Below are 18,641 nucleotides of genomic sequence, written 5' to 3'. Positions count from 1 at the left end.
TCTCTGTTGCAGTATAATAGACTCATTTCCTCTTTACTTTTGTAATTGCATGAAAAAAAAATCTTCTGATGCTTCTCTTTATTTTAATTACTAGGTTTCTCCCAATGGAGTTCTAGTGATCTTTACTCCCTGACCTTGGAGTACAGACTCCTCGTTTCAAATAGACCACTTAAGGAGGGACTTACTCTAATGAGTAGTTTCTATGGTCCTCAGTTTCTCCTTCTGAAATTGGCATCTTGTTAATGCATACTTTCATTTATCTTTCCATTTCACTCAAATTAAATTCTTATGGTCCCCAGCTGGGTTCATAACTAATATAATAACTGGTAGTTTCATACTGTCATTAGCATCTAACAAAAACCGAATCTTGAACTGTGTCACTGTTCTGATGCTGTTGTCTGTTCCTCACCATGTCTGGGAATGCCTGGAATGTGCCTTTAGTAATGTTTTTCTGGTTTTCTTTTTCTTTTCTTTTTTTTCTTTTCTTTTCTTTTCTTTTCTTTTCTTTTCTTTTCTTTTCTTTTCTTTTCTTTTCTTTTCTTTTCTTTTCTTTTCTTTTCTTTTCTTTTCTTTTCTTTTTTCTTTTCTTTTTTCTTTTCCTTTTCTTTTCTTTTTTCCATGGGAAATGGCATAACAAAGCTCTGTAGTATTTATCTAATCACAACAGAGATCTCTTTTTGCAGTCACAGGTGACCTGGGGCACTGTAATTGTCCGCTGAAGTTTCTTGCATCTTCTTAGAAGTAACTGCTGTATCTGACCCATGGGTGCAGTTGGGTATTTCTCATCCATCAGTTTGTTTAGGTGTTCTCTCTGTAGTAAAGACTAGAAATAAAAATTTCTAGGCCACAGATTCATCTTGTCTCCTACCAGAAGATATGGCAAGAATGGCCAATTTGAAGATATGAGGCAGTAAATAATTAAGAAACTTCTGTAAATTTTTCTTTAACAGAAATTATGGGTTTACACTTTCCAAGCACGTTGTGTGAGGCACACAGCCCAGCATATGGCAAACTTCCCCGTGTTAGTTTGCATAACAATGGGTGGGTCAGGTAACATTATGCATTGTTAAAAGCTCCCCCACTGTTCCTGTTCTTTGTGACTTGGCAAAATTTTAACCAGTTGGGATGAAATGTTCTAGACCAGATGTCTACCCAAGGCTATTTTTTTCCCCTCTTAATTTCTTCTGCAGTGATTCATTGTTTCCAAGAAGAAAGCCAGAGACAAGTAACTTCATAATTAAAAAAATCACAATCATTTATTTTAAAAAGTCTTGTGCCCCAGCACAAGTGTGAAAATTTGGTGGGTGATGGGGAAGAGACACCTTTTTCAGGGCTGTGGCTTTGCTAGCTAGCCTTGAGAAAACCTGCACAAAGTAAACAAAAATATATTATTTAGGGGAAAAAAGATAATTAAATACTCTGCACAGATCTATTGGAGTAGAGTGAACATCACTGAAGAGTCTGCCTGCTCCAAACACGTGCATCTGGAGAGAAGCTTCTCTTCCAAAATTTAAAACTTCCATATCTCACATTAAAAACTTCCATATCTCACATTAAAATTTAATTCTAGCCACTAAAATGTAACAGTGTGAGATGTTACAGTGTGCTTTCATTTCCCCCTGTGCATAGCGAGGGGAGGTGAGTCTCCCCTGGTGAGTTGCAGGAGAGTGGGGAAGGGTCCCAGAGGGAGTAACTGAAGGAAGGGGCTGCCCTGTAAGGAAAAGCCCCCCACAGGTGGCTGGGAGGTGGAGAGGAGGTCAGAGTGGCCAAAATGGCCACAGGAATGCTGGGGGACTGAAAGGACGAAGCCAGTTTGGGAGGCCTAGGAGACAAAGATGAGAGGAAAGCAGGGTGGTAGCTGCTGGCTTTTGCCTGGGTAAGGTGGGGAAAAAAATGGGACTCGCTGGACAAAGTGAATGGCTTGTGAGCAAGTGTGAGAGGAAAAAGCAGGAGAGTGAGTCAGGCTGTGAATATGGAAGAGATATGAATTACCAGAAAAGAGCCTGGAGCAATGAGCTGGGAGACTCGCACTCCCAGAGAGGCGGCTGCAAGTGTAGAGGCTGTAGGGCCTGTAGTGTGATAGGGTGGTGGCAGCCTCCATTTCCCCGTGGTCAGCACGTGTCTCTGAACCCAAGGCACAGCATTTGGGTCTTTCCTGTACCATCCAAGTCCACATCACAGGAGACACATCGATTGCAGAAGTACATTTTATCAGTGTGGGGTCCCTGAAAGCCTTGGTGGGCAGGGTTATACTGGTGGGCAGTTGCTCTTTCAAGGGGCACATCCACATTGCCAGCCAATGGCTGAAAGGCCTTTTGCTGCTTAACTAACCATCCATCTAAAATCTTCAAAATATGTACTCACTATATGGATGCAGGTATACTTCTTGCACAATAAAACCCCAAACTTACTATGCCTATGAGGCGCTTACCCGATAAAATATGTATTTAAAAAATATTTTAACTAATAACACACAAAAGTCTGCACCGCCGTTTGAAACTGTTCCCTGAGGTACCTACGTGTGCTATAATACCACCGGCCTCCGGCCAGTGCCTGCCCACCGAAGAGGAGGAGCTCCATCCACAGCACCGCCCTGCCCAGCTTCTGCGTGCGCCACGGCTGCTTCAGGCGCTGCCCACCAAAATGTCGTCCTCGCTGGCTGCCGCGGCCACGTGATGGCGGCACCCCCGCCGCTTGGGAGCGTGGCGGAGGTGGGAGCTCGGCGGTCCGCCCCGGCCGCTTGGCTCCGCCCGGCCCGGCCAGCGCCTCCCGCGGGCGGCGGGGCTTGGCGGCGGTGCGCGCTGTGGAGCGGCGGGGCTGTGCGGTTGGGTGCTGGGGCCGGGATGTTGGCGCGCGTAGGGGCCGTGCTTGGTGCGGGGCGCGCTCGGAGTGGGTCGCGCAGCATCGTACGGAGGCTGTTGGGTTTGTCGGAGGCTCGAGTGCCCCCCGCCTTGGGATTCAAAACCAAATCAATTTAACCCGAGAAATAGCTGGAGCGCAGTGGAAGTCGTTGGACAGTCACTGGCTTCTCTGCGCTCCGTATAAAGGTCTTCTCGGTGTCCAGTGTCGCGTACAGCGAGGAGGAACGCGGGACGGAGTCGTGTGTCACCACGGGAGGAGTGGGCAGGAGAGGAGAGCGCTAGGAAATGTGCCACGGGGGAAAAGGTGTCCTTTCTCCCTCAGGGCTGTGAGAAAAGCTAACGCCAGGGCAGAGAGCGGAGAGGGGACAGCGCTTGTGGTCCGTCAACTTTTCCTGACTGATTTCAGTGTATAGGAAGTCCATGTGCCTGCGAGTGTGTACGCTGTGGTGCGAGACGACCTTCTGGCGGGGTGAGCTGCGGTGTGGACTGTGATTTTCTCATGCACGTTTATTGCGGTAAACCATGCTGAGGAAACGCTGTGGCATTGTGAAGCAAGAAATATGGGACAGCTAATCGCAAGGAGGAGCCTGCGTTTTCTGTTTTCCTTTACCGGTTATCGTAGTTTACAAGGTGAAAACGTGAAAAGCCAGCCCTGCTTTCTGGCACACAGAAATACGGTGAAGATGCTTCCAAGTGTTAGAGACAGGGCTTTGTCCTCAGAAGTGCCTTTTTGCTTGCGGGCTGCAGTCAGTCACTGAAGGCAGGGGCTCAGTAACCTGTGGGCATTAGGTGTTAGCAAGGAAGGCAGGAACTTCGCCATGGGGTACAACAAAAGCTGGATCTCGAGGAATGAAAGCGAGCATCCTCCGTACCAGGCTGTCACCAGAGCCCTGGAGATGAGGAACGCCTCGGCTGGGCAGATGGTGTGGCAGGGTGGGAACAGCAGCCAGGCTGGGGCTGCGGAGAGCGAGGAGCACGGCGAGGAGCAGACCTACAGGCATTTCACTACCACGGTGCAAATCGTCATCTTCGTAGGCTCTTTGCTGGGTGAGTGAGTGTTGCTGGAGTTTTTTGTTGGTGTGGTTTGTTTATCCTTATGGCCAAGGACTGCAGACGAAATGGTAACCAGCATAACTTGCTGCTGTAGTGACCCTTCTTTCTGCATTTTAGGTCCTCAGGTGTATGATTTCATGTTCCTTTTGGGTTTTTTTACGTGTAAAAGCTATTACTATAAAATTCTATTAATCACAACTGAGAACTGGTACAATATATGTATGTATTACTTTGTAAACTTTTCTATCGCAATTTAAATGGGCAAAATTTAAATGCGTTGATTACACCTTTGGTTTCAACTGTAGTGGGATCTGTTCCCTAAAGAGATAGGGTGTGGATTGTTTTAAACAAGTTTTACTCAATTTCTGTTTCACAATGCAGAAATTCTGTGTTTGTGTCCTGCAGATTTTAAATTAATCCCTTGGAAGTACTTTATTGTGTAAAAATGCATAACCATGTGCAATCTTGCCTATTTGTTATCCTTTAAAGTAGGAATCATACACTTTAGATATGTGGTAGTAAACTAGTAATATATTGCCAAATAATTTTACAGATGTGTGTATATTTGCTTTCTAGATGCTTATAGCATGTTGTTTTATCAGGAATACATGTGTATTTCTTACAAAAAGCAAAATAAGCCCTTTGGTGAGTGAAGTTAGCACTGTTCAGGAGATCAGTAAGCTGGGTTTCAGTAAAATGCTGCTACTACCTAAATCATTTAAAGCTGGTTACTGGAAATAATGAGGCTTTTCACACAAGGCTTGACAAAGAAAGTCTCGAGCTCTCTTAGGAGAGTTCAGTAGGACTTTGCTGATGGTCACTGGCTCTTATCATCAAGTATTTGGTTTTGTTTTTTCTGATCTTGAGTAATGCTAAAATCCATCTCTGTGGTCGTGGTAATTAATTGTAATATCAATTTCTTCTTGGCAATATTTAACATCACGAATAATTCCTAGTAAGTTGGTAAGCATAGTCTTGGAACAGCATTGGGCACAGTCAGCGGTATGCTTACTGCTTGTTACTGTAAATCACAGACTTTTGGCCCCAATTCCTCTGCCCAGTGTGGATGATCCTCTCCGTTCTTGCTTTTTTTTTTTTTTTTGTATTTAGCACATAGATGGTGTGGGGAAAGAGCTGTCTTTGAGTGTGTTTGGTAGTGCCTGGCACAAAATGACAGCCAGCAGATAGCATCCTAAAAAAATAACAAGATTAGATGAGAAAACACAGAATTCATTCATATTCTTCATTCTTTGGGGTTTGAGCCATAAGAACATACATCTGGGTCATGTGTCCAGTCTTGCTTTCATGAGCATGGGTCTTCCAGTTTTATTTCAAGAAGAAAACAGACACTGTTGTGTAATCATACCTTCAGCAGCAGGAGTTCTTGAAAGCCAACCACCCAATCAAATACCATAGCTATAAATTTTATGATATGACTGTAAGCCATGGTTTGGCGGTGGACTGTCTGAAAAGATGGGGACTTAAGGGGTTTATGTGCTGGTTGGATGGCTGGGAGGCTGATGAAGCTTCCAGATCAGTAGCTTCTCCAGGCCTATGAAAGAGCAAAACAGGTGAGGAAGTGATGTATTTTTAAAATACGAAAATGCAGCAGTCCAGTGACAAATGTTAGCAGCAAGCCTTGTGAGTTTACAATGATAAAAAACAGTTTTAAATTTTTTTTTCAAACTGCCTTGTTTTCCAGTCTCCCTGCTGTCCTAAAACACTATTTTGACAATATTTATGAGAGGTGCTATTGTAACACCTTAAGATGTAAGAATCTTTAAACATGACTTCCCATATCATCCCTATTCCACCTTTACTGAGTGGAGACAAAGCCACAAAGAAGCTAAAGCCATGATCTCCGGGTCTCAGGGTTTCTGTGCCTGTATGTTCAACCCTCATATGTAGCAGAAGTTTTGCTTGTGCATGTGCTGCATGCTATCTCCTGCATCAGCAAGGGAGAGCGACTTGATATTTACCTGATGCTTATGGTTGTACAAGCCATTATTCAAGTTTTCCTCTTCATTTGTTCTCTGCCATGATCCTTAGAGCATGGGTGATGTCCAGCTCTTTTCTCCATCAGGTGAGCCCTCAGCTGAGCTGCAGAATAGTCCAGTGAGTCTCAAGTTCGCAGAGGGGAAGTCCTTCAAGGGGAATTAGGGCTATCCTTCCTCTTAAAGAAGGAGGTGGATTTGAATCCTTTCTGGTTTGGGTGGTTGTGCAACTTACTCATTCCCACAATGTCAGTGTGTGCCCAAGCTACTTTGCTATTAGATAGAACAGCACTACCCTTTTAAAAAGAAGAAATAATTTGTACTTCTAGCTTGAAAGGGAACAAACATCTATGTCTTAGTCTTGATAATGGACACTGGGATCTGACATAAGCAGCAGCCTACAGCACAAAGAGGTCCAGGTCTTACAGGAGGGAAGAATCGCAGTTGGTGTGAATTTAATTTTGGTTCCTGCTGTGCAGAAGGATGTGATAGTGATGGTTGTGAGAGAGATGTACGTTGTGCTGTGTTTGTTTACTTTGCAATATATGAAAAGTACATCCTCAGTTATTTTAGGTAGCAATAACAGTGATACTAAATTCTAGAATTTCTGTTTGTCTATAAAAGGGATTATGTAGTTGTCACAAGCTTGCCAAAGCTTGAACCTGGATGTGACATGTATATCAGAGGATTTAACTGGTAGAACCAACCAGAAGTACCAAGAAGAGGCTAGCTAACTGGCAGATTGTTTTGTTTTTGTACTTGTTTGGTTTTGGTTTTTTTGTTTGTTTGTTTTGTTGGGGGTTTTTTGTTTGGTTGTTTTTTTGTTTGTTGTTTTTTTTTTTAGGTTTTTTTTTGTCCTAATTTGCTGAGAGCTTTCATTGTTAAAAATTTTGTAAAGAACCAGATTATTTCATGTTTGGAATAGACAAAACATAATTATTAGTCAAAAAATGACTTATAATTTTGGGCAGTTAGAGATGAGAGTTCTTCAGATAACTTGGTCCTGATTTACTGAGTTTATGAAGCTATAATATGCTTAAATGCTACAGTTTTAAGTAGCTGTTCATGAGACTTCGAGTCTGCAGAAACTTCCTACTGTTGCTCTTCCACTGGTTGCGCGGAAGTTCTCACTTAGCAGACTAGCTATGATTTTAGTATTCAGGGACTGAGGAATAAGAAGGGGTAAATCTGCATCTCTGTGCTTTGAACCCACTGTGTACTCCTTTGGTCGTAGCCTACCATGAGGTTTCTGCAAGAGACGGGAGGCACTGGAGGGAGGAATTTAGTCAATTTAGTTACCCTGATCAGCAGCTTGATTTGCCTCTATGAAGGAAAGATTTAACAGTATCTTCAAGACTTGAAAGCCATTTCTGTCTGTGATGCTTATCTGAGTGCATGAAAAGGGGAGTACAGCTGAGGAGCTTTAAATGCTCTTCATATTGGTGGACCTTACTTACCAAATGTACAAAGTGAGGTACCAAGTATGTATGAAACAAGAAGACCTTGTTAACACTGTCTTCCTGTGCATTTTTTTCTGGTTCTCCTCCCCATTCCACCCTGGGGTCAGGGAGTGAGCGAGTGGCTGTGTATTTACTTGCTAGCTGAAGTTAAACCCTGACACTAGTAATGGCAGTTCTCATAGTAATGGCATTTCCTAGCCTGTAAGCTGTTATCTCAGGACTAGAATAAAACAGTGAAAATGCTTGTCACTGGTGTTTCTCGTTCCACTGTTTGAACTGTTCTTGGGAAAGTGGAACATGTTACAGAAAAAAATACAAGTGTGCTGAGCTTCAGCAGAAGAACAAGAAAAAGACCTATGCCTCTCATTACCACTTTGCTTTTCTGATCCACACATATACTTCATAATCCTTGAGATGAAGAGAGTAGGTGCCTCAGGAGCTCTGGAATGGCAAGTACATGTGTAGAGATGCGTTTCTGGTGCGGGGTCAGGTGAGCTGCACTCATTAGTCTGCTTAGGCCATAGCTGTGCAGGTACAATGTGATTACAACTGTTGCTTCTAAGAAAAATTACTACAGGAGAATAGGAGACAAAGTAATTATGCTGCTTCTCTTATGAATAACTGTATTTTGTATTCCTCAATTGCACCTAATTGGATTAGCAAAGGGAAAGCTATTGTGCTGAATTTCTGTGTGTAAGGCAGCAACTTTCATTACCTTAAATATGAGGGAAAGTGAAAGACACTGACAAGAAGATCTAGCTGATTTTACTGGCCACTGGAATGGTGCAGACAGGAGCAGTGTGATATGAGAAGCAATACATGCTGTCAGTGCTGATTTCCTTCAGTTGATTTAGTCCTGACTGCTAAAAGGCATCAGAGATTCGAGCTTGTCGTGTCCTGACTTGTTTTGAAAGGATGTAGAATTCATCAATGGAAGAACAAAAATGGAAGAGGTTTGCTTTGAGATTGATTACTTCATTTCCACTAATCCTGCACAGATCCATCTGCTCTGCGGTTCCCTTCATATTCTGCCTGACTCTGGTTAGATCATTTTTCACTGCCTTGTAGGAGCTGTTTTGTTTTGCCTGACTTGTGTTTCAGGCTAGTTCCCTCCACCTGCCATCAAATGGATGTGGCTAAGATGATGAAGTTGGGATTACTTGTGGAATTGAATGATGATTTGCAGTCACAGTAATACTGGCTAGGGTCCTTAGGTGACAAATTCAAATGGCAAATATCAAAGGGATAGTATTGTTCATGTGAAGTCGATAAAAGGAAAGATAGAATTGAGATTTAGAACTTCAGCCTTGTCAAACTACTGAAGTTTTGAAGATGGAGACCATATTCTCCATCCTCATGTGTGTTTGTTTGTTCTTGTTGGTTTTTCTTGGCATATTACCCTGCCTGTCTTTCTTTGGGTTCTTGTTTCAGGATCCCTTCTCTTCACAAGGTTGTTGTGCCACCTATTGTCATAGTAGTAGAGCCATCAGTGATACAAATTAATGACAAAAGCACGGTTTTTCATGCAGTTTCTAAAGTTGCTCCTCTGCTTGTTTTTTTTTTTTTTTCCTTATTTAAATTAAAAAAAAGATTTGATGAGTTTTGCTGGTTGTGTAGGGCCTTACTTGGAAGAGGACTGACAAGTACTGTTGGAATGGTAGAAAAGGAAAATTTGTAGTGTTCCCATGTGCATGGGTGGTTGGTTCTTCTTGCTGGAAAACAGTTAAGCTTCAGCTTTTGTATGGGTTATTGTGATCATAATGGTCAGCATGTCCCAGAGCAATGCAGGCCACTGATGGTTGTTCTCAAAGGGCAAGTATAGAAGCTGGGAAGCTTAACAGCTCTTCAAGGGGGGACCAGTTTCTTGTTGCCTGCTGCTGCGGTGTGATGTGACTGAGCTCAATGGGCCATGAAAGTGAGACTGTGCTGGCTTTTCCTGTAGTGACTGCCAGACTGGGAGCTACATCTGGCTGTGCAGATGTATTTGCATTGGCTTTACAGGTAAGAGGACCCTAAGGTAAAGAAACTTTCACTATTTGAGAAGCATGCTGTGCAGCAATTCCATTATATTACCTTAGGGAAATGTTTACACAGAGACCTGTGTAAACTGCACGTTCTGGATTTTGTCTAGTTTGATCTTCCATCATGAAGACCGTATGTGAGATGGAGCTCATGCAGTGATCCCACTCTTCCATTTTTTTGGGGCACATCTCAGGCTGTTTGGGCTTCTGATACACAAAGCATACTGTGAGGATTAACTACAGCATGAGCGTGGTAGGACTGCATCTATCACTGCAATACATTTCAGTAAAGCACAGCAGAGCAGCCAAGGCTGCAAAGGGGGATCACCAATGTTGTTGGTGTTGCTCATCACACACTCATGTCAGAATAAATAGGGGCTTCAGAAATTTGAGCGTGAGGTCAAAGGGGTGGAGAAACATTAATAGATTGTTTTTAATTGGATTTAAGAATTTAAATTTCTAACTTGAAATTTGTAGCATTTTTTTAATTCAGATAATTTCTTCCTTTCACCCCCTCCTTCAGCATGGAAAAAAACAAAAAAAAAAAAGCTAGCAAAAAGCTCCAGTATATTCTTGGCTGCTATTCAAAAATGAATAAACAGTTTATGAAAATAGAGTATTTGAATATGGTAACTGTGAAAAATACTAGCTCTTTGGCTCAGAAAAATATGGAGTTACTGCTTTTACTCTTGTGGCTGTCACAAGTTTGAAAAAGGGTATGTGTGGACAATGACAAATAGCTGACAGCTTAACTGATGAATGGCTAATCAAGGATGCCTTTTTTAAAAAAAGAAGCTTGGAATTACAGAGTTCCTTTCTAAAGTGAGTAAATTATTAACAGCTTCCTTTTTATCGAAGAAGATTCTTGAGATCAGATTTGCACAATATAGGGATACACCAGTATTGCTCTACAGGGGATATTTTTCTCTTACCATTAGAGATATTCAATCTTTAGAGACTAAATATTAATTCAGCAGAGCAACAAAACCTTTGGTGGAAGGAAGAGGGAGCATTTGGAGCTTTGGCAGAGAGAGGTCGCTGGAGGTGGCTGCAGCTGCTTTCACTTGAGTGTAGGCAGTGGGAGGGGATCTTGGAAATGAAGAGGCTCTCCAAAGAGCACTTGTAGCCAGCATGTGCAGTCCGCTTAGCTTGAAAGGGAGATAAAACTGATGCGTGAAATCCAGTGTACAATAACATGTTCTATCGTTCTCAGGAGAAGGGAAAAGAAGACCAGGAATAGCAGTTTTGAGGGAGATCAGGGTATAGGTTCTGTCACTCTTAATATGGATTTTTCACTTATTTGCATACAGATATACATGCCATTAACTGCAGTTAAATGGGGAAGTTATGAGTCGTGCTTTTATTGGCTGTAGCATGGGTGTAGCTGAATGTTCATGTCATGTTACGTTTAAGCAAGATTATATCCCACTGTCACAGTTTGTAGTTTCTATTCTGTTCATATTTCCCAGGTCCGAGAGTCTGCATGTGCTCCTGAGGTTATTGAGTCTGTTCACAGTTTTCATGTTAGCCATGTAGAGAAAATGGCATGAATTTTTTCTTTAAAGAAAAAAACCCATGCACAAGACAATAAAAATTATAATGAGAAATGGCTCAGTGCTAGCGTCTACTCCCCAGACTGAATATGCATCTTGTAGTTAGTAAGAAAATGCGCAGAAAATATCACAAGTAATTCCCTATTGAGGAAACTTTCCTAGCCCTTGTAGGTCAGTGCCTTAGTTGGGGCTTGGGGAATAGACGCTCTTTGTTACTTGCTCTTTTGTCTTCCTAAATCTGTCTTGTATAAAAATAAATTTTACTGGAAACTCTAAGGATTCTCTGATACAGTCTGAACTCTATTCTCATGGTTACATCACTTTCTTGGAAGCTGTGGGTTAGATTGGTTGCCTTCTGGTTCCACCACACTGTGGTGATACCAAAGGGAGGTGTCCTTTGAAAGAAAACGGTGTACTCTGAAACAGATACTAGATTTCCAAGTCAACCCCTGCTGCCTTCCCAGTGTCCTGCAGGACAAGAAGAGGCAAGGCTTCAGGCTTGCCTTTTCTCCTGAAGGTTTCCTGTGAGCCGTTTGGTTCCAGCCTCTCCCTGCCCTGGAAACTGTTGTTTCTCTGTCCTGTCATCTGTGCACAGAGATGTAAAATGGAATTGTTACAGCACTTAATTGCTAAAGGATCTATAGCCTTTCTGGGATACAATTCTAAAGTAACTGGGTAACATGTTTGTAAAGAATAAATATTTGTATCTTGGGATAGCTACAAGTGAAATTCACCACAGGCATCTTCTATAAAGAAGGCAGCAGGGAATCTTGCAGTAAAAAATACTGCAGGTACATGGTTAAAGGCTGGACTGAGAGAATTTCTAAAGACCAAGGGGCACGTCTGCAACCGCTCCAGCAAAAATCTGTAGCCCTGTTCTGCAGGTGTGGGGATGAGGAGGATGATGTTTTGTTTCTACTGATGTCACTTAGGAAAAAATGAATTGTTTTAGATGAAGTCTTTTAAAGCAGACACTTTGCATAGATCAACGTTGTTGCTGGTTAGCTGGAATAGTTAAGGTTTGGCAAAGTAAAAAGTGACTGAAAAGTCAATAAGCATCAGGTGAATGTAATGATATGAGTGGTAATATTCACATGTAATAATAATTGCATAGTAAGAACATATTACAGTATCATAACATTACGGTAATAATTTTCTCATACATTTCTGTATGGGTGATTCCAAGCCTCAGGAATAATGGACCCTGCAGCAGAAAGCCCAGTTCAGGTTGCACCCTTGACTAAATCTGTCCGGTATAGGTATTAGGCTTTTGCTGTTCATGTGTTTTCAGGTGAACCGCTAAGCAGTTCTCTTTGGAAGAGCAATTGGGTCTGGGGAGTGAGTGAAGAAAGAGGGGTGCAAGAGCCTGTTCGGTCCCTGTTGCTATGGAGACTCCTCCTCTTCCTGTGCATCAACAGAGGTCTGGCTGTGGCTGAGGGGCTGCTCAGGTAGCACCACCGTGGTGTAGAAGAGAGGCACTGGGAAAACAGCGATTCACCCAGCTTGGAAATGTATGAAATGCGGTGATTTATACCTGAAAGTGCCTGGTACTTCAGGGATACTATGTGCAAGAGCTTTCCTCAGACGTGCTGGGGGGTTAACTGATGTCTTTAAACATTGTGTGTGTTGATGATGCTAAACTGATCCCTATTTAGGGTGAAACTGATTGATAGCCATCATTTTACTGTCTGTAGTCCCCGTATGAACACTTCAATGATAGCTATGAACCAGAGCTGTTAAACTAAGTGACTGGGTGTTATATTTTGCTTTTCACTGAGAGTTACGTTTGCCCAAATTCCATATGGTGTATATATCACTGTTTTAAGCTTCAGTGAAAGTTTAGGTGCATTTAGATTTTGAATTGGATGTTATGGCAGTAAGTTAGTATTTTGGGCATGAATGAACCCAAGTACTTAGAAAGAATTTTAAATGCTTGTTAGTTCTGTCTGTTGCAGATCTCATTTATTGGCTTGCTATTTAAGCAGGCACCATGAGCACTTACATGAGGGTTTTATTCTTTTCTGTTTGTCTTTCATAATTAATTCATTTGTGTGGTGTTGGAAAAAGTAAGTATGCTGCTAGCTAGGAACATTTTTCAAGATCTAGGAAACTGTACTTTTCTATCACTCATCCCCAAAAAGATGGTGGTAAGTGTTTAGGTGCTGCTGAATCCTGCAGGCTAATAGAGGTGAGCCTGCTGCAGTTGCATGTCTTCAGGTCCAACTGCTGCAAGGCTGAGCACACATTCCCAAGAGCCACACATACGCATATGTGTGCAATACACGTACGTAAACATATATGCATGAGCAGCCACGCAGACTGACACAGAAAGTAAGTTCAGCACTCGTGCAAACACAAAAAGTGCTGATGGCCTCATCCTCTTCCCCTTTCTGGCTGCTAAGGATGAAAGCCCGCTAGTATAAAATACATAAGTATATACATATATAAGCAATATGGATCCCTGTGTAGTACCTGTTCTTACCCATACAGTCTAGCCAGTAGTTGGCCCAGGATCCTGTCTTCCAGTTGCCTCACACACAGACACACAGCTCTAGATGGGGCTCTCAAGTGGCTGGCCCAGAACTGTGACCTTACCAGTAGCTGCCCTCCAAATCCCAAGGTCTCTCCAGCAGTTGGCTTGGATCTTTTGGTCCTCCACTAACCAACATATAGACCAATCTTGTCCCCCTTGGGTATCTGGCTCTGACTTATGGCCACATCATTACTTGTCTCCTAGGCATCTTATCTTACTTGCTGTCTAGTCTGGCTTGATTTTCAATAGTGACTGCACACTGACATACACACTCACACAATGCACACTCTTGTCTCTCCTGTTGTTGCTGCCCTGATGTCCCGTAGTCTGACTTCAGTTACTGCACTTGGACCTCCATATGCACACAGACCCATGGGGTAAAGAGCCCCTCACCCACAAAAAGGGTTGGAAATGGAGTTTAAGGAGAAGATAGGATAGACTGTGCTGATCAGGTGCAGGGCATGGCTGAACAAACATACTGACCAAGTCCCAGTTTATAGATGGCTTTTATCCCCTTCTCCATCTAGTCCCCCATATTAGTACCAGACAATCTGGAACTCTGCCTTTACTCACCTTTTCCTCCCTACTGTAAACATACCATGGTAAATTTGGTACAATCCCCAAATGCTTATCCTCTGGGTCCCACAGTGACTCCCATTACCTCTGGGCTAAACCCCCTCAGGCTGAAAGGAGACCTGGACAGCCTCTCCCACCCACTCACAGATGGGGCCACCCCTGGCCCATGGAGTGGAGGCTCCCCTGTGACAATCAGGGGAGGGTTTTGGCAGGGGCTCCATTCTCTGAGTAGGTTATTGGGGTTCCCACACCTGCTTTTATGTCTCTCTGTTCCTTCATCTTCATGAAGGCAATCCTGTAATGCTACAAAGTGCATTTCTTTTAGATAATTTGGGTATGATGATGCTCTGAGATTATACAGTAGATTGTATATGTACTAGTGGGAATATCAGTGTGAAGTCATTTGCAGAGGAAAAGCAAAAGTAGATCTTATATACATCCTGTAAATACTTAAGGAAGAATTCCCAAATGCTCAAGATAATACTTTGTTTTTCTGCTGTACATCTTTTGGTCCCTGCCCTGTATTCCATCAGCCCATCACAGAATCTGTAAATGACTCTACATTCTTGGGTGTCCAATATAGGTGGTCACTAGGGCAACAACGGAACTGGAAGTTTCGTTTTGGGATTTGAGACTTCTCTGTGTTATGGTTCCTATACTTTCTGTATCTAACAAGGAAGGAGTTCTCAAAATGCTTAATGTTCTGAGAGTGGGCTAGGTGCTGCTAGAAAGTTTGCAAATGGCAGGAACACCAGTGAAGAATTGTATTGTATCCCTTTTTGTTTCACTCTTGGTTAAATGCTATCCCTGTAGGAAGTACAGCCTCTTGCTCTCTGTTACATGTAAACCTTTGTTATTTTTAGCATTTTTAAATTAGATGTAGCAGCTGGAAGCAGGGACAAGAACTGGTCAGCCAGCTTCCTTTGAAACATTGGAATAAGGAGAATGTCCTGGATTGGAGGGCTACCTGGACAAGAGATTGCACAACCTTTCATGGTAAGGCATTAAATCAGTCAGACAATACAAATGGCAATTATGGTAGTAACAAAAGCAGTAGTGAAGCTGTGAAATGGTGATGGCTAGAAGAGCTCTAATTGTCTTATTCTATGCTCATGGTCTTTCACTGTTGGGGTTTGCTGGAAGATTGCCGTGGACTGCTTCTTTTTTGAATGCTGTATGAGTTATGATACTCAGCACTGTAATTTACATTCTTCTCCATCATGAATAGTCTGGCTTTCTTCCTGACAATGTTGGTCTTTCCTTCTGGTCTGGCAGTTCTCTTTGGCGAAAACAGCCTGTGATTCTGGGGGGGACAGAGACTTTGCTTTTAGTCTGTTTTTTTTTCTACCACCTTTGACTTACTCTCTTGTCTGTCAAAGCAATTCCATGCAAGAACTCAACAATTTATTCCAGAAGACTGATAAAATATAAAGTGATTTTGCTTCTTGTGTAACCTTGTGTATCTTCCTCTACATACCTTGTGTCACTTCGCTTCTGTTCAGAATCCAGCAGGCCTTGCTTTTGTTGTGTATCTGTATTTGTTATGGCATAACTGGATCATTTCTCTGATACTGTAGAACAGCCAACAAAGTCACTCATACAAGGAGTCAAAATACATTTTCTACTGCTGTTGCTGGAATTAGTTGGAAAATGTGGAAAATATTACAACGGGGTGCTTTTTGTTGTTGTTTTCATTTAATGTCTGTAGTTTTAATTAGTTTTATTGTATTAGGCTGTTTATTTCTCCTAGCCTTTTCAGGGGAGTATTAGCTACAACCCCTTTGGGACTGTGTCAGTCTGAATCAGGTGCTCCTTTGTGCATTTTTGGCTTTCCCCAACTTTCAGTTAAAATGTTTTCCTGCAGTTTAAAGGTATGCCTGTCCTTTTACAGGTCTGTCTTGTAGCAAAAGGTCCCCCATTTCTAAGCATCACCATCTCATTCATGCATTGAGACTCCAGATCTCTGTCTCCCCCTAGCATGTAGAACTCTTACTAAGTCTCTTAATGACAGTGGTTATGAAGGTCCTGCGCTTCAGTGTCCTGGTTGATAACCTGAATTGAGATTCCAGGACATCCCTCTGACACTTCCCTGTGTTATTGGTACTGATACAGACAGACCATTGACCCTGTTCTTCCTTGGGAGCTACCAGGAGGTCCGCTCCCTTTGCACTTGACAGGCAAGTTACTGTTCAGTTGTTCCTCTCCAGTATCTCAAAGCCAGCTACTTCTGTGCCTAGTAAAGCAACCTGCTGCTGCTTCCTGTAGTCTGAGTCCTTTCTACTCAGTTACATCCAATATGGTCCAATATTATCCAGTATCTGGGCACTCTTGCCTAGGTGGATACTGTGCTTCCCTGAGCCTCACGTCCTAGGCACAGGAGCTGCTGTGGTGGAGCCGAGGCTACGCAGCAGTGTTCCTGTTGGCCTACCTGGGACCATTTTATTTCTCTTCACTGTTCCAGTTCAGCCATTCCCATCTGAGGAGGATGAGGGCCAGGAACTCCTTGTACTGTACACATACACATATACGCAAAAAACCTGCCCCTGAACAGGTAATCCCACGTCCAGCCAGTAGCAGTATCTGTTCCTGGACTTTGACTGGCACGTTGAGCTTAACTTGTTAGTTTTTTCTAAAAGCTTTACCAGTTTAGCTTGTCTTTTGTTTCAAGTGAATTAAGATGACAGTCCTTGTACTGTACTGTAGCCTTCATGAGATTCTTATCAGTGAAGTAAGATGTCGTCTATATGAGATAAACTGAGGAATGAGTGTGTGCATATGTGAGTGAGCATGCATAGGGAAGCAAGCTGATTTGTACCTTTGTGTGAAGGTTCCCGGTGTACTCCTCCATGGTGACTGCCTCTGTTCACCATGCTCCCCTGGTTACGTAGTTTCTGTTAGTTAGGCTGTTTGGCCTGTTTTCAGCTCTGTTCCGGGTATGCTCAGCCTCCTTGTCAGGATGAAGAGACCACCTTGCAGACCTCTTTGCATGCAACCCTCTCACATCCTTTATGGCAGTTGCTTGTCAAACAGAGCAGCCTCAGCAAATTCCTGCTTACCCAAAGCATGTGGCCAATGCACCAAAGGAAGCGGGCCAGCCCTAAGCTCAGTGCCTTGTACTTGTACTGTACAGTACAGTACCTTGTACTGTTTTGCCACTTTGGCAAAACAGCTGTGTCAGGTGCCCTCTTTGGTTTGCCTTTTTTTTGCTACATGTATTCCCACCACTGATTCGGAGAAATCTCCAGGAACTCATCAACAAAGTTTAAGTTGACAAGCAGGTATTCTTTATTGCGGCACCAGGAAACACGGGGGATAGCTCCTCCTAGCACATCTCTCTCAAAGTGCTAAACAGGCTGTCCTTATATAGTCACTAAGCATGCATATTCATTATGTACATACTTATGTATTACATCATTTTTCTAGGAAGTTTCTTCCGCATGCACACAAAAATGTGGTAGTGGTCTTTGGGGGTTGTTTACTTCTTCCAACAATCTTCATCACTTGGCCGTTCCTTGAACTTTTGTCCTGGTAGTCTTTGAAGCATGCGCAGTAGATAAATGCTTATGCCAGCTTAATTAGTTTAGTAACACCACTGATATAATTGAATGATTTCTCCCCATCCTTCTACTTATCAGTTAACTTAGCTACAACTCATCCTGAACATCTATTCGTTTCAGATAATCTTTATCTACGCGTTCTGTTTTGCTTACCATAAATTTTGTACAAGGTTACAAGGTCCTAGAACTATGTCAGCTACGGTCACTTATCTTATACAAGGATGATCGCTAAGCAGAACTAATTTACTTACTTATAATAGATTATATTTCAGCCTATATTTCTCTATTTCACCACAGAGAGGTAAACATTAATCCTGTTTCATTTGGAGTGCACAAATATCCTCTGATGGCTGCATGTAACATCTATCTTTTTTTTTGCAGCTATATCATGTCTGTATCTTGTGTAGGTTAAATCTAGGAAACTACACATATGTGTACAGTAAGTAACACTGTGTATATGACTAGTAGTCATCAGGAAATTATAATGGGATGTTGCCACCTACATTGCTCTTTAACACGTCTGTACTTTTTGAGCACGTTTTGAAAGATGCAGTCCTTTTTTTGCCTGCTTCACGCAAACATTGATGCATTAATAGAAAAAGGGAACATTGCAAGAACATCATGTACAGGTCAGCAGAATTATTATAATACTTAAAGGAAAAGCTGTAGAACTCGATAGGGTATTACAGAAGTGCTTTTTGTTTCACTTATAAAAATTTTGATCTATTATCCTTATTTTCATCCAGTGCAGTTCTCTAGTGTTCATGCTAGGTTTGGCTAAGTTCAGTGCTCTAGGTCTGCAATTTAATTAAAAAAAGAAAAAAGACAAGAAATAAATTGCCACCACAGTCAAAATTTTCTGATTTTAACAAGCCTCTGTAATAGGACAGCAAAGACATCCTGTTCTTTTATTCCGTTTTTAAAACACAGTCAGCAGAAGAAAAGAATCTGGTTAGAGGAGATACTAAAAGGAGATAGCAAATTATCCCAACAGGCCAGCCTTCCCGTGTTGTTGTTTGTTTTTTTTTTTCCA

General features: G+C 42.3%; 1 protein-coding gene and 1 long non-coding RNA gene across 2 annotated transcripts in view; one reads left to right on the top strand and one right to left on the bottom strand.

The window, feature by feature from the left end:
* Positions 1 to 1,230: 1,230 nt before the first annotated feature.
* On the bottom strand, positions 1,231 to 2,725 carry LOC136017929 (uncharacterized). Its single transcript, XR_010614150.1, has 2 exons — positions 2,520 to 2,725; positions 1,231 to 1,364 (listed from the first exon to the last, which is right to left on the bottom strand). It is a non-coding gene; the product is annotated as an uncharacterized LOC136017929 (long non-coding RNA).
* GPR176 (G protein-coupled receptor 176) overlaps positions 2,570 to 18,641 on the top strand; it is a 40,434-nt gene continuing 24,362 nt past the window's right edge. The window contains exon 1 of the mRNA XM_065686668.1: positions 2,570 to 3,908. Within this exon, the coding sequence (XP_065542740.1) occupies positions 3,680 to 3,908 (229 nt within the window). The 5' untranslated portion in view covers positions 2,570 to 3,679. The remainder of the gene's footprint in view (positions 3,909 to 18,641) is intronic.

This window comes from Lathamus discolor, chromosome 6, assembly GCF_037157495.1.
Source record: "Lathamus discolor isolate bLatDis1 chromosome 6, bLatDis1.hap1, whole genome shotgun sequence".
In the NCBI taxonomy this organism is placed as follows: domain Eukaryota; kingdom Metazoa; phylum Chordata; class Aves; order Psittaciformes; family Psittacidae; genus Lathamus; species Lathamus discolor.
The sequence above is the reverse complement of the archived record's forward strand: the minus strand, read 5'-3'. Positions and strand labels throughout refer to the sequence as shown.